The sequence below is a fragment of the Haliotis cracherodii genome, unplaced genomic scaffold (genome assembly GCF_022045235.1).
Source record: "Haliotis cracherodii isolate W230 unplaced genomic scaffold, xgHalCrac1.p SCAF_3, whole genome shotgun sequence".
Classification (NCBI taxonomy): Eukaryota; Metazoa; Mollusca; class Gastropoda; order Lepetellida; family Haliotidae; genus Haliotis; species Haliotis cracherodii.
This window is the reverse complement of record NW_027266286.1, coordinates 47,336,084-47,350,967: the sequence shown is the minus strand read 5'-3', so window position 1 is coordinate 47,350,967 and position 14,884 is coordinate 47,336,084. Positions and strand designations below refer to the sequence as shown.

Here is a 14,884-nt window from a genome sequence, read left to right as displayed (position 1 = left end):
TACCTTTCAAGATGTGAGTATATCGGGGGGAGTGACCCTGAATCTATCTCTCCATACCTTTCAAGATGTGAGTATATTGGGGAGAGTGACCCTGAATCTATCTCTCCACACCTGTCAAGATGTGAGTATATTGGGGGAAGTAACCCTGAATCTATCTCTCCACACCTGTCAAGATGTGAGTATATTGGGGGAAGTAACGCTGAATCTATCTCTCCACACCTGTCAAGATGTGAGTATATTGGGGGGAGTCACCCTGAATCTATCTCTCCACACCTGTCAAGATGTGAGTATATTGGGGGGAGTCACCCTGAATCTATCTCTCCACACCTTTCAAGATGTGAGTATATCGGGGGGAGTCACCCTGAATCTATCTCTCCACACCTGTCAAGATGTGAGTATATCGGGGGGAGTAACTCTGAATCTATCTCTCCACACCTTTCAAGATGTGAGTATATTGGGGAGAGTCACCCTGAATCTATCTCTCCACACCTGTCAAGATGTGAGTATATCGGGGGGAGTGACCCTGAATCTATCTCTCCATACCTTTCAAGATGTGAGTATATTGGGGGGAGTAACTCTGAATCTATCTCTCCATACCTTTCAAGATGTGAGTATTTTGGGGGTAGTGACCCTGAATCTATCTCTCCATACCTGTCAAGATGTGAGTATATTGGGGGTAGTGACCCTGAATCTATCTCTCCATACCTGTCAAGATGTGAGTATATTGGGGGGAGTAACTCTGAATCTATCTCTCCATACCTTTCAAGATGTGAGTATTTTGGGGAGAGTGACCCTGAATCTATCTCTCCATACCTGTCAAGATGTGAGTATATTGGGGGTAGTGACCCTGAATCTATCTCTCCATACCTGTCAAGATGTGAGTATATTGGGGGGAGTAACTCTGAATCTATCTCTCCATACCTTTCAAGATGTGAGTATTTTGGGGAGAGTGACCCTGAATCTATCTCTCCATACCTTTCAAGATGTGAGTATTTTGGGGGTAGTGACCCTGAATCTATCTCTCCACACCTGTCAAGATGTGAGTATATTGGGGGGAGTGACCCTGAATCTATCTCTCCACACCTGTCAAGATGTGAGTATATTGGGGGGAGTAACTCTGAATCTATCTCTCCATACCTTTCAAGATGTGAGTATTTTGGGGAGAGTGACCCTGAATCTATCTCTCCATACCTTTCAAGATGTGAGTATTTTGGGGGTAGTGACCCTGAATCTATCTCTCCATACCTGTCAAGATGTGAGTATATTGGGGGTAGTGACCCTGAATCTATCTCTCCACACCTGTCAAGATGTGAGTATATTGGGGGGAGTAACTCTGAATCTATCTCTCCATACCTGTCAAGATGTGAGTATATTGGGGGGAGTGACCCTGAATCTATCTCTCCATACCTGTCAAGATGTGAGTATATTGGGGGGAGTGACCCTGAATCTATCTCTCCACACCTGTCAAGATGTGAGTATATTGGGGAGAGTGACCCTGAATCTATCTCTCCACACCTGTCAAGATGTGAGTATATTGGGGGGAGTAACTCTGAATCTATCTCTCCATACCTTTCAAGATGTGAGTATTTTGGGGAGAGTGACCCTGAATCTATCTCTCCATACCTGTCAAGATGTGAGTATATTGGGGGTAGTGACCCTGAATCTATCTCTCCATACCTGTCAAGATGTGAGTATATTGGGGGGAGTAACTCTGAATCTATCTCTCCATACCTTTCAAGATGTGAGTATTTTGGGGAGAGTGACCCTGAATCTATCTCTCCATACCTTTCAAGATGTGAGTATTTTGGGGGTAGTGACCCTGAATCTATCTCTCCACACCTGTCAAGATGTGAGTATATTGGGGGGAGTGACCCTGAATCTATCTCTCCACACCTGTCAAGATGTGAGTATATTGGGGGGAGTAACTCTGAATCTATCTCTCCATACCTTTCAAGATGTGAGTATTTTGGGGAGAGTGACCCTGAATCTATCTCTCCATACCTTTCAAGATGTGAGTATTTTGGGGGTAGTGACCCTGAATCTATCTCTCCATACCTGTCAAGATGTGAGTATATTGGGGGTAGTGACCCTGAATCTATCTCTCCACACCTGTCAAGATGTGAGTATATTGGGGGGAGTAACTCTGAATCTATCTCTCCATACCTGTCAAGATGTGAGTATATTGGGGGGAGTGACCCTGAATCTATCTCTCCATACCTGTCAAGATGTGAGTATATTGGGGGGAGTGACCCTGAATCTATCTCTCCACACCTGTCAAGATGTGAGTATATTGGGGAGAGTGACCCTGAATCTATCTCTCCACACCTGTCAAGATGTGAGTATATTGGGGGGAGTAACTCTGAATCTATCTCTCCATACCTGTCAAGATGTGAGTATATTGGGGGGAGTGACCCTGAATCTATCTCTCCACACCTGTCAAGATGTGAGTATATTGGGGAGAGTGACCCTGAATCTATCTCTCCATACCTTTCAAGATGTGAGTATATTGGGGGGAGTTACCCTGAATCTATCTCTTCATACCTTTCAAGATGTGAGTATATTGGGGAGAGTGACCCTGAATCTATCTCTCCATACCTTTCAAGATGTGAGTATATTGGGGAGAGTGACCCTGAATCTATCTCTTCATACCTTTCAAGATGTGACTATATTGGGGGGAGTCACCCTGAATCTATCTCTCCACACCTGTCAAGATGTGAGTATATTGGGGAGAGTGACCCTGAATCTATCTCTCCACACCTTTCAAGATGTGAGTATATCGGGGGGAGTGACCCTGAATCTATCTCTTCATACCTTTCAAGATGTGACTATATTGGGGGGAGTCACCCTGAATCTATCTCTCCACACCTGTCAAGATGTGAGTATATCGGGGGGAGTAACCCTGAATCTATCTGTCCACACCTGTCGAGATGTGAGTATATTGGGGAATACATGGCTGTTGCCGGCAAATTTGTGAAAAAGTTTGAATTGATGAGTCACAGACTTGGGTATTTCAGGAATACATACAGTATTCGACGTAATAAGCGCCCAGGGTGCTCTCAAATTAGAAATAGGGTGCTCTTATTAGAATATTATTTCGGTGAAAAAAACAGAGTTGAAATATCGTAAATTTCATGGTTTGTGCTAACAGCCTAAAATGTTTACATATGTTTACATACGACAGATATATTTTTCCAGAATATAACTGCCTATGATTATAACACACAAGTGCACATTATACATGAATAAATAAGTCTTGTTTACATTGATCTATTAGAAGGGGTGCTAATCATGCTAATTGGGATTATGCACTAGCCAATATATCAGCAAATATTGCCGTTGGCGCTTATTAGAGCTGGGCGCTTATTACGTTGAATATGGTATGCCAAAATAAGACAGTTAATTTAAGTTGAAAAGACTTTGAAGATCTGCAGCTGCATTATATGACAAGGTGTTTGAATTCGTGGTGTAATATATGCTTTGCCTTTTTGTTGTTTCAGATTCCGCTATGTTGTGATATTTATACTCCATATTCTTGTGATATTTGAATACCCATCCTCTCTCACTCTCACCTCTGATATACGCTTCCGAGCCAGTCGCCTCATTGTGCCCTGCTGGCTGACGGAGGGCATCGAGATCTTGTGCCTCCTGCTCTTGCTGGCAGACACAGTCATCAGGGTGGGTGGAATCTAGTTTCTTTCAAACTTTAATTTCAATCTGATTATTCTGAGTATATAATCATCATGATCATAGTTCCCAGAAGTGTGGCTGAGGGTTGTCATTGGTTGTGCACTTTACACTTTAGTTTATATATATTTCTCACTGAGAAGTATGGTCAAAGAGTTTTATTAAAGGTATGATTATTTTCAGCTTGTAATGGTATAAATGTCCATGTTATTCCAGGGCTCTGTGATGGGTTATAAATGTCCATGTTATTCCAGGGCTATGTGATGGTATGAATGTCGATGTTATTCCAGGGCTATGTGATGAGTTATGAATTACCATGTTATTCCAGGGCTATGTGATGGGTTATAAATTTCCATGTTATTCCGGGGCTATGTGATGGTATGAATGTCCATGTTATTCCAGGCCTATGTGATGAATGTCCATGTTATTCCAGGCCTATGTGATGAATGGCCATGTTATTCTAGGGCTATGTGATGAATGTCCATGTTATTCCAGGCCTATGTGATGAATGTTCATGTTATTCCATGGCTAGGTGATGAATGTCCACGTTATTCCATGGCTAGGTGATGAATGTCCATGTTATTCCATGGCTAGGTGACGAATGTCCATGTTATTCCAGGGCTATGTGATGGGCAGGCACTACTTCTGGAGACACAAGTGGCTGGTGGCTGGCTCCATCATCATCGCTGTGTCCCTGCTGGACTGGTCCGTGTCAGTCGCTCTAGGATGTCAGGAGGTATGGTTCGAGGGAAAGAATGAGAGAATAAGACAGTGAGAGAGGGAACGAGTGAAGAGAGGAACAAATGAGGTGCACCAGACATTATTTAAATAATAAGTAAATGAGCAATGTAAATATACATCTCAACTCTTGATAATCAGATATGTCATTCTACTTGAATATACACAGGACATATGAGAAATCAGTTTTGTCGATCATGGAAAAATAGAAATATTCCTATCAAAGTGGGAGGAATATCCTTTTGGATGGAATATTTTTGGGACCTGATCTTTAACCTCATTGAAGCACCATTGACACTAGACAACTTGGATACTGGTGTCAGGTGACTGTGCTTGTCGTAAGAGGTGACTAACGGGATCGGGTGGTCAGTCTTGCTGACTTGGTTGATGCATGTCATAGTATTCCAATTGCGTGGATCGATGCTCATGATGTCAATCACTGGATTGTCTGGTCCAGACTCGATTATTTACAGGCCGCCGTCATATAGCTGGAATATTGCTGAGTGCGGCATTAAACAACAAACCAACCAAACCAACAATGATTTAATTCCTAGGGATTCAAATATGCGCTTCATGACGTCATATATTGAATAATGTTATTTTTGAGAGGGAAGTGTCTAGTAAGTTGTACCCCATATGTGTAACTGGGCTATGCAGATAAACACAGCGGCTGAATGATTGCATCCAAAAGTAGATATGACAATTGGTATTGGGACAAAAGGTAAGTTAATGTGAGGATTGTGAGAATATGCGAGAAATACCGATCTTAACCCACCTGTTTGTAAAATGGACTTGTCCAACATTTCCAAGTCGGATTCTGTTTAGGGGGTCATCATTATTAAAATTTTGATAATTATTTTTATCAACATCCTTAAACAGGATGTACATGATGTTGATATCTCATCTAAATTATAAACAACTCGTGGTCATTGTTTATCGTACAATAAAACACTGGATAGAGAGAAAAAACTAATCGGGTCTCGCCCCTCTTGATTTATTCTCCCTGCAGAGTTTTATTGTTTATTTCTTACTTACTTAACAGGTAAAGGTGATATAGAAATGTGTTAAAATATTTGTAAATGATTCTCTTTTATTACATTGGAAATTAATATATTTTTTTTTTCAGTACATCCGGTTCCGGAGAATACTGCGACCCTTCTTCATACTACAGAACTCCACCATCATGAAGAAAACCGTCAACTGTCTGAGAAGAACTCTGCCGGAAGTGGCCAGGTGGGATCAGTGGACTGTGTACTGCTGTCAGGAATAACGCCTCAAATGATGGACCTTAGGTGTACACATTGCTGAACTGTCTGGTTAACTTCTATCTAGTCTTTGTTTAGCAATATCTGGCCTTCTTCTAGCCCCCCACCTTTGCTGAACATGCTCTGTTTATGTTCTGAGTACCCATTGCTCAACTATATCTGGTTATCTTCTAGCCTCCCATTTCTGAGCGATACCTGCTTATGTTGTGGGTACTCATCGCTGAACTATCTCGGGTTATCTTCTGGGTATCAGTTTCTGAACAATGACTGCTTATGTCCTAGGTACTCATCTCTGAACAATTTCTGGCTATTTTCTGGGTAACCATTGCTGAACAATCTCTGGTTGCCTTCAGGGTACCTGTGGCTGAACAATCTTTGGTTATTTTCTGGGTAACCATTGCTGAACAATCCCTGGTTATTTTCTGGGTTCCCATTGCTGAACAATCTCTGGTTGCCTTCAGGGTACCTGTGGCTGAACAATCTCTGGTTATTTTCTTGGTACCCATTGCTGAACAATCTCTGTTTATTTTCTGGGTATCCATTGCTGAACAGTCTCTGATTATTTTCCAGGTTCCAATTGCAGAACAATTTCTTTTTATCTTCTTTAGTAACATGCATCAAATTATTTAGTTAAGACAACATTGGTGTATAATAATAACTTTATTGATCATTCATAACAATAATGGCTGTAGTCGTGGCAACTTCCAAACTTTTGGGAAGTTGTAATCTATTGGACCGTCATTCTGTTTCTGTCAGATCACGATCTGAAAAATACTATCATGAAAGTATACATCAAAGTAAGTGTGTACAAGAAAAGAGTCCATGGTTACTCATTCATCTAAGACTAAACATGTAGCTACAGCCATTCCTCCGAATATGAAGGAATTATGTCATGCGCTTGGTAAATAGCAATACCAGTGTCATCCTGTGAGATTAGATTTATTGTACTGTATATACTTAAAGGAGCACCCGACATGGTTGTATGGCAGACCTAGCAAGTTTACTCTTCCAAGGCTGACTTTTTGTATATATCTGCAAAGTAAGTTTCTAAGCAATCTCATTAAAATCAGATCTTAGTTCTCGCTACAGCTTATCAAAGATCTGAGGACATCCCATTACGGATCACATTCGACCGACCTTGCGCGAACTTTGAACGACCAATGGAATGACCAATCAGAAGGCAGCTTTCTTGTGCTATACGGCACTAATTTCAAATTGGCGACTACGCACCGAAACATATTTTGACAAATTCTCGATTACAAATTTGAAACCTGAACAAAAGAATATCCTGGAATGGCTAATAGATGGTCTAGATTGTATTGATTCAGTCGTTAAACCCGTAACTGTCGTTCGGAGTTAACGTTTTCGAGGTTGCATGATGAGAAATCACATTCCGACTGTCACTTTCATAATCTGGTAAGCGATGCTCTGATTGGTTGGATGAAAGGTCGTTCTGACGTGACCCCTAATGGGATGTCTTCAGATCTTTGTTTAGCCTTAGTGAGAACTGAGGACTGATTTTAATGAGATTGGTGTCTAAGTGACTGGCTGTTATTCTCAGGGGTGGATGGCTGGCATTTTGTATGGAGACTGGATATTTTTGTCAGCTGCCACTGCAAAACCAATTATTCTTTTTTATCAAAACTATGAGTCTATTTAATGAAAAACACCTTTCAACAATGTACCCTTTGTAGCAGACAATTCTTTCTTTTTAAACAGGCTGAAGCATAACTATTTTTTCAAAGAATTTTCTGTGTACAAAATATTTTTGGATACAATCCTAGGTCCGCCTCCAGAATATCAAGTGGTCGGTCCCTAAGTAGACGATTTGTAAGTAGGCAAAAAATATTAACTTGAAACGGGACCCCAGCAGTGGAGCACAGTCCCTCTTTAAGTTGACTGTGTTGTATGATGTGCATGACATGTGTATCTGATTGTCCCTCCCTCCCGACAGTGTGCTGGCTCTGCTTGGTCTCCACATCTATCTGTTCACGCTCTTCGGAATGCTGCTCTTTCCTAAGATCCAGGTGAGCTATCAGCTGGGGACACCCTCTATCCCAACATGCATCTTCCCGAGGCAAGCGAGTTAACTGACTATAAAAGTCCAGTTTCCACCCTTGCCGAACTAGGCTGGTATTATGGAGTTACAGTTTGGCTGGACTAACGAGTCTATGCATAGTCCAATCAAAATCGCGCAATGAAATCGAAATCCGGTTTGTAAACTGTCATGCAGGTTTCGGTCAATTGCAGGATTTGCAATGCATATGTACCGCCAACTCGTTGTCAACAGATATTTTGCAAATCTTTTTATGTTTTTAATCAAGGTGCTCAAGTGATTTGATGCACTTCGCGATGTAAGACCCGTTTTATCACAATATAGATTTTGAGTTTTGATCAGATCGTCTTGACTGGGCGCCCCATTTTGTTTGAAGCAAATGCAAGTGATACGAGAGGTGGAATTTGAATGGTCCATAGGAGAGGCTTAGAAGGGAAATAACTCGTAATAACCTCTGGTGGTGCTACGGCCGAGCCAAGGAATTCCAGCCCAGTTCGGCAAGGGTGGGAACTGGACTTTTAAAGTCAGTTAACCCTCTCGCCTCGGGAAGATGCCCAACATGTGATGTTCCACACTGCTGATCCTCCCTACAAATTGCGAACCATTGACTTACCATATTCTCCATAATAAGTCCTTTGAGTAAATGGATCTGGTGGTCAGGTGCTTGGTGACTTGGTTGATCGTGTGTCACTGTACCCCGCCAGCATGGATTGTTGCTCATAATATCAATCACTAGATTGTCTCGTACAGGCCGCTGTCATAAAGCTGAAATATTGCTGAGTGGAGCGTAAAACAACAAACACACACGCATACATTCCTGGTATTATAAGTCCTCCACTTCAAAAGAGCAGTGTTTCCATTAGAAACTGGCTTCAGATTTGAATGATGATTCCTAAATGATTCTGTATGGTTAGAAAGCCTTATTGTGGATATTTGATATTGAATAATATTGATATTTCATTTCAGACCTCTGCAAACAATGGCACCACAAATCTATCCGGTGATGAGCAGAATTCTTCCATCATCACAACCAGTGTAAGTTATCCTGTGTTGGGAACAGATGATTGTTTTACCGACAACCAGCTTGTATTGCTATGAAACACATGTTGCATATAGGACTGACAAATGTTTCTTTATGATAGTGTTTGAATCACTTTGAACTTAAATTTTATTCCCTTTTGTATTTTTTACATTCAATAGTGTGGCAGTCATGAATAGTACTTTGGTAGCAATGTGGTTGAGGTGAGGTGAAATGGGGTCGCGTCCAAGATTATTGCAATTATATAGCGAAATTCATGCAGGTGTGTGTGTTTGGCTGCATGTACTGGTCTGGCTGATGCCGATCTTATAGTGCTAGGCCACTGAGATACCATGCCACAGTTTAACATAAATACCCCACTCAAACACAGTAAAGCTACTCCGAACCAACCAGTCCTCGTTTTAGCCCCTTAATGCTGAGAGCCAGACAGGATTTTCGCCGGATGCTCTATCACTAGACCATGGAGGCAGTCTTTGTAACAATATGCACATATTCAATTTGCTTCAGCAAACACAAGAGTCGATGTATTTCCGCACCCTGCTGGACTCCTTCATGAGTTTGCTGGTGCTGCTGACTACGGCCAACAACCCAGACGGTCAGTACATGCACACTTACGTATACACGGCCAACAACCCAGACGGTCAGTACATGCACACTTACGTATACACAGCCAACAACCCAGACGGTCAGTACATGCACACTTACGTACACACGGCCAACAACCCAGACGGTCAGTACATGCACACTTATGTATACACGGCTAACAACCCAGACGGTCAGTGCATGCACACTTACGTACACACGGCCAACAACCCAGACAGTCAGTACATGCACACTTACATATACACGGCCAACAACCCAGACGGTCAGTACATGCACACTTACGTACACACGGCCAACAACCCAGACGGTCAGTACATGTACACTTATGTATACACAGCCAACAACCCAGACGGTCAGTTCATGCACACTTACGTACACATGGCCAACAACCCAGACGGTCAGTACATGTACACTTATGTATACACAGCCAACAACCCAGACGGTCAGTACATGCACACTTACGTACACACGGCCAACAACCCAGACGGTCAGTACATGTACACTTATGTATACACAGCCAACAACCCAGACGGTCAGTACATGCACACTTACGTACACATGGCCAACAACCCAGACGGTCAGTACATGTGCACTTATGTATACACAGCCAACAACCCAGACGGTCAGTACATGCACACTTACGTACACATGGCCAACAACCCAGACGGTCAGTACATGTACACTTACGTACACATGGCCAACAACCCAGACGGTCAGTACATGCACACTTACGTACACATGGCCAACAACCCAGACGGTCAGTACATGCACACTTACGTATACATGGCCAACAACCCAGACGGTCAGTACATGCACACTTACGTATACACCACCAACAACCCAGACGGTCAGTACATGCACACTTACGTACACACGGCCAACAACCCAGACGGTCAGTGCATGCACACTTACGTACACACGGCCAACAACCCAGACGGTCAGTGCATGCACACTTACGTACACACGGCCAACATCCAGACGGTCAGTACACACACACTTATCAAGGCCGTAGTTAACTTTTTTTGACAGGGGGGGCAAATATTTGTACAAGTATCACTAGTCCCCAACTTGTATTTTCATGAGTCAAATAAAACTGTTTTCTATAAAAAAATCCAGGGGGGGCAACTGCCCCCCTCTGCCCCCCCGGCTGGCTACGGCGCTGCTTATGTATACATGGCAACACAACTGTTTTGACCTATGCGAGATTGTATCTTTAAGTCTTCAATTCGGGAACTAGGAAATGTTTGGGAGTGTCAGCCATGAATATAGTGGGGTCAGATGGCTATGATATCACTAACCAACAATGAATAAAGTACTTGTGAATCTTTATACTTATTACAGATGGGATTTCCTGTGTTAAGGGATGCAAATATTGCATCCCATACACAAACAAATTGAGAATGGTCACAAATAATTAACATTGCAAGTGTTGGGAGGATGCTAAATATAAATAGGTGTGTGTTCCCTGGATACACCAGATTCCTGGACCCTGGTAAATCTGTTATTGTAGGATTGAGGGTAGAAAACCTTAAATGGACACTCTTGATTTTATTTCTGATCTTACATCTAATGTGCACAGTGTGTGAAATTGCTGTCTGTCCACAAGCAAAAGTTTGGTGCAAAAATTCTGAAATGTTCCAAGCCAGACTGGAAAGTTTAATGGTGAACTTACACTGCCATTATTGGAACAATGTTCTAAATCCATGATTCTGTGTTGTCATAGTGACGATGCCTGCCTACCAGACCAACCGATTGTATGCGCTGTTCTTCATCCTGTTCCTCGTCATAGGTAAGGAAGTGTTCCTACTTCAGCGTTCCAAGAAGTTGATATAATAATAGGTCATAAATGTATCTCAGTACCGTAAAACAGGAAGACAAATAAAAGATGGTTAATTCAACATTGTTATGAAATCGAGGATTTCAAATGGTTTTTATTATGATCAAATGGGTTGATTTTTAACCCTGGCTATACACTTTTTTGCACTTGTATACAGATCCTTTAATTGTTGGTATGAGATCTTTTCTGCCTGACCAGTCATGTTTCAGTCAGGTTGAAGCTGTTCCTTTCCATTTTTTCCGTACATTTTAAGTTAATATTTGATTGACGTTAGGATCAGTTATTTTTTGGATCTCCTGAAATCGTAATTCTATCAGCCATATTCCATGATTTTTATTGAATGAAGACTTCATAATAAGTTTTCTGGATCACTTTGATAGGCTGCCTTCAATGTGCTTTGAAGTATGGAGTGTTTATGTACCACCCGTGTGTATGACGGACAGAATATGACGTACCTTGGGTATGACCCCCAATAGGTATGAGTGAGTATGACTGACCTTTCTTGGTGTTCCCAGGCCTCTACTGCTTCATGAACATGTTGACAGCTGTGATCTACAACCAGTTCCGGGGCTACTTCCTGGTAGGAACGTCTTTTACTTCTCTCCAACACACACTCACTCACCCACACATGCACCGCCTAATTAGCCAGTCAGCGCGAAGCAAATACTACCATGGTTATTGAGACTTGCTTAAAAGGTGAGGTGATGTGAACATGGGTTTTACATCGCTTTAAAGATTGTTGCACTTTTATATTGGTGTGCGTGCGGTGAGATACTGTGATTGAGTATTGACATTGATACCCCACTCAGACACAGTATTCTGACTGAGCCAACCGGTCCTTGTCTTAGCCCAATAATGGGTATCAGGCAGAGAAACAACAAGTACCATCTTATATCATCTTTTGGTATGGTATCGAGCCACAAATCTTTTGCTCTCCTGGCGGACACTCTATCCACAAGTGAGTGAGTGAGTGAGTTGTGTTTAACACCGCTTTTTACAGTATTCCAGTTATATCACGACTTGTCAGCTGAATGTGGGAGGAAAGCCTGAAGTGATGCAGGTCTCAGACGTTTACCACTTCGGTCAAACCCACGAGCAAGGGTATGGTGCTGACAAACCTAGAAACATAATTGGGGCGAACTAGGATTCGAACCCACAATCCTAGGTTTCTGGCGTGCCCAAGGGACGCAACTCTGCACAGCGAATCGCGAGGCCTTAGACGACTGGGCCACCCGTGCCCCCCCTCTATCCACAAGACTACCAAGACCAGGGTGGTGGTCTTCCTGCTTAAACTGATTGCAAAGATGTCAATATCCCATGTGTAATTTAACCATATTTCCACTTTTCAGTTCTATGTTCTTCACCTCCATGATTGGACATATTAAGAGCAGAGCTCCAGATAAGCTTTTGGTGTTGTGGGTATTTTACCCATGCATTTTAAAATCATTGAGTATCAGTAATTCTATCTGGGTATTCAAATTTCTGTTACCTACTAGTTTTTACACATGTGGATATTTAAGTTAAATATTTAAAAACACTGTTCATCTAGTCCCTGCAAACTGGTGTCGTGTGGGTACGAGAGCTTTATAGGACTCAAAAATACCACGATACTTCCACAAGAAAGTGTGATGGCAAATGATCATGATGTAACTGTCATCGTGGAGTTTGGCAAGGTTGACGGAATGCCCATTTATAATTTCAAAATAAGTTGCTGATTTGCTATTTGAATACGCAGGGTTACTTCACAATATTTTGATGATATGCACAAGTTTTATTTTTGTAGCGTATGTGTAATGTTCGTTGCGTATTTGATACGCTTGGATATTATTTTACTGTGTATTTCTGCATTTCTGATGCGTATTTTACACAGATACGCAGCTTATCTGGAGCTCTGTTAAGAGCACAGTATACTTTTTATGCTTTTCTTGCAAACATTGTTTTTCTTCTCTTCAGAATTCAATGCAAGCAAGTTTTTTTCGGCGACGTCTTGGTGTGAGAGCTGCATTTGAAGTCTTGAGACGGCGTAAACTGTGTTTCCGACACAATTCCTGTCTCCCATCTGTAAGGTGAGAATCAACTCACATGGGAAACGTTTCATTCTTTTTGGAAAAGTGATTTCAACACCATAAGGTCGTTTTGGAATATTTGTCTTAAAGATACCAATCTGTATTACGGATTATGGTTTCCCAAAACAAAAGCAGCAGTTTTATTGTATCTATGAACAGCATTTGAACAGCTTTGACTAGGTTTAATATCCGTAACTTATGCCAATCAATGATATGAAGCATGTTGCATGTGGGATAGAGCCAATATAGAGAGTCATATCACGGGGGTGCCATTAGTTGATAACCAGAACCATATTTCTCCCCCTGCCGGGCTGATATGGCTTATCGGTGCATTTTAAATGGGAGATCTCTAAAGCGCTCGGTTCAAAATTGAAATAAAGAGGTATCAATTCTACAGTGGGACTACATCAAATTTCAAAACACAGAGGGTTTATCTCCTAATTGGAGTTGCATCCCTTTGTGTGTTATGTGATCGTCTGCTCGTCTAGCTTTCCTATGACAATGTCTTCCAAACAAGGTGAAAATGTATTGCCTTCACTTGCAAATAGATACTTTTTACAATTTTATGTTATTGTATATGATAAGAAGGTTATGATATGGCAGGTTTCATACCATTCTTCATATCAGTGAGTGAGTGAGAGAGTGAGTGGTTTAACGCTGCTTTTAGCAATATTCCAGCAATACCACGGCAGGGGACATCAGAAAATGGGCTTCACACATTGTACCCATGTAGGGAATCAAACCCAGGTCTTCAGTGTGACGAGTGAACACATTAACCACTAGGCTACCCCACCACCCAATTCTTCATATCATATATGGAGGTCTCAGGTTGATATGGGATATGATATGAACACTGCCATATAATAATCTCTAAATATTGTATGCATATAATTCCCCGACTGTTTGAATATATTGCTATGTGTTTGTGACAGCACGGAGGTCGGAGCACCTGTTGTGAAAGCTGTCGTGCAGAGAGCCTTTCTGTCCAAGCCTGTCAAGCAAGCTCTCCTGCAGGTAAGGTGGTAAACACTTTTTCATCCCAAGCACTGTCTGCATAACATGTACAAGATTAACATTCCACGTTAGAGAGCGGAAGGTCCAGCGTTCGATCCCCAGCCACGTCATACCAAAAGACGTTAAAAGATGGTACTTGTTGTTACCCTGTCTGGCGCTCGGCATTAAGGGCTAAAACAAGGACTGGTCGGCTCGGAGTCAGTATACTGTGTCTGAGTGGGGTTTTCATGTTAAACTGCGGCATGGTATCTAAGTGTGCTAGCACTATAAATCGGCATCAGTCCGGACTAGTACAAGCAGCCACACACAAACACACACACGTACATGCACGTCGCTATATAAGTGCAATAATCTTGGACGAGACGTTAAACCCCATTTCCCCTCACCTTATCCAGGCTGAATGAATTCCATGTTCAAGATGCCATGCTGCGTCTCACACCTGCCATAGGTACAGGTAAATGAAACAGACATAAAATATTTACAAAAACACATTATTTATCACAGTTTGTTTCCATGTCCATTTTTTATGTCAGAGGCTTGATAATCAGGTTCATATTGGCCTCTACATCTATTGTGGAAGCC

At 41.9% G+C, this 14,884-nt stretch overlaps 1 protein-coding gene across 1 annotated transcript in view; it reads left to right on the top strand.

Moving 5' to 3' along the window:
• Positions 1-14,884, top strand: part of LOC139473831 (two pore channel protein 2-like) — a 39,778-nt gene that overhangs the window by 6,126 nt on the left and 18,768 nt on the right. The window contains exons 4-13 of the mRNA XM_071256596.1: positions 3,498-3,675; positions 4,304-4,420; positions 5,549-5,655; positions 7,642-7,714; positions 8,710-8,778; positions 9,290-9,377; positions 11,109-11,174; positions 11,738-11,802; positions 13,176-13,288; positions 14,221-14,302. Coding sequence (XP_071112697.1) covers positions 3,498-3,675; positions 4,304-4,420; positions 5,549-5,655; positions 7,642-7,714; positions 8,710-8,778; positions 9,290-9,377; positions 11,109-11,174; positions 11,738-11,802; positions 13,176-13,288; positions 14,221-14,302 — 958 coding nt within the window. The remainder of the gene's footprint in view (positions 1-3,497; positions 3,676-4,303; positions 4,421-5,548; positions 5,656-7,641; positions 7,715-8,709; positions 8,779-9,289; positions 9,378-11,108; positions 11,175-11,737; positions 11,803-13,175; positions 13,289-14,220; positions 14,303-14,884) is intronic.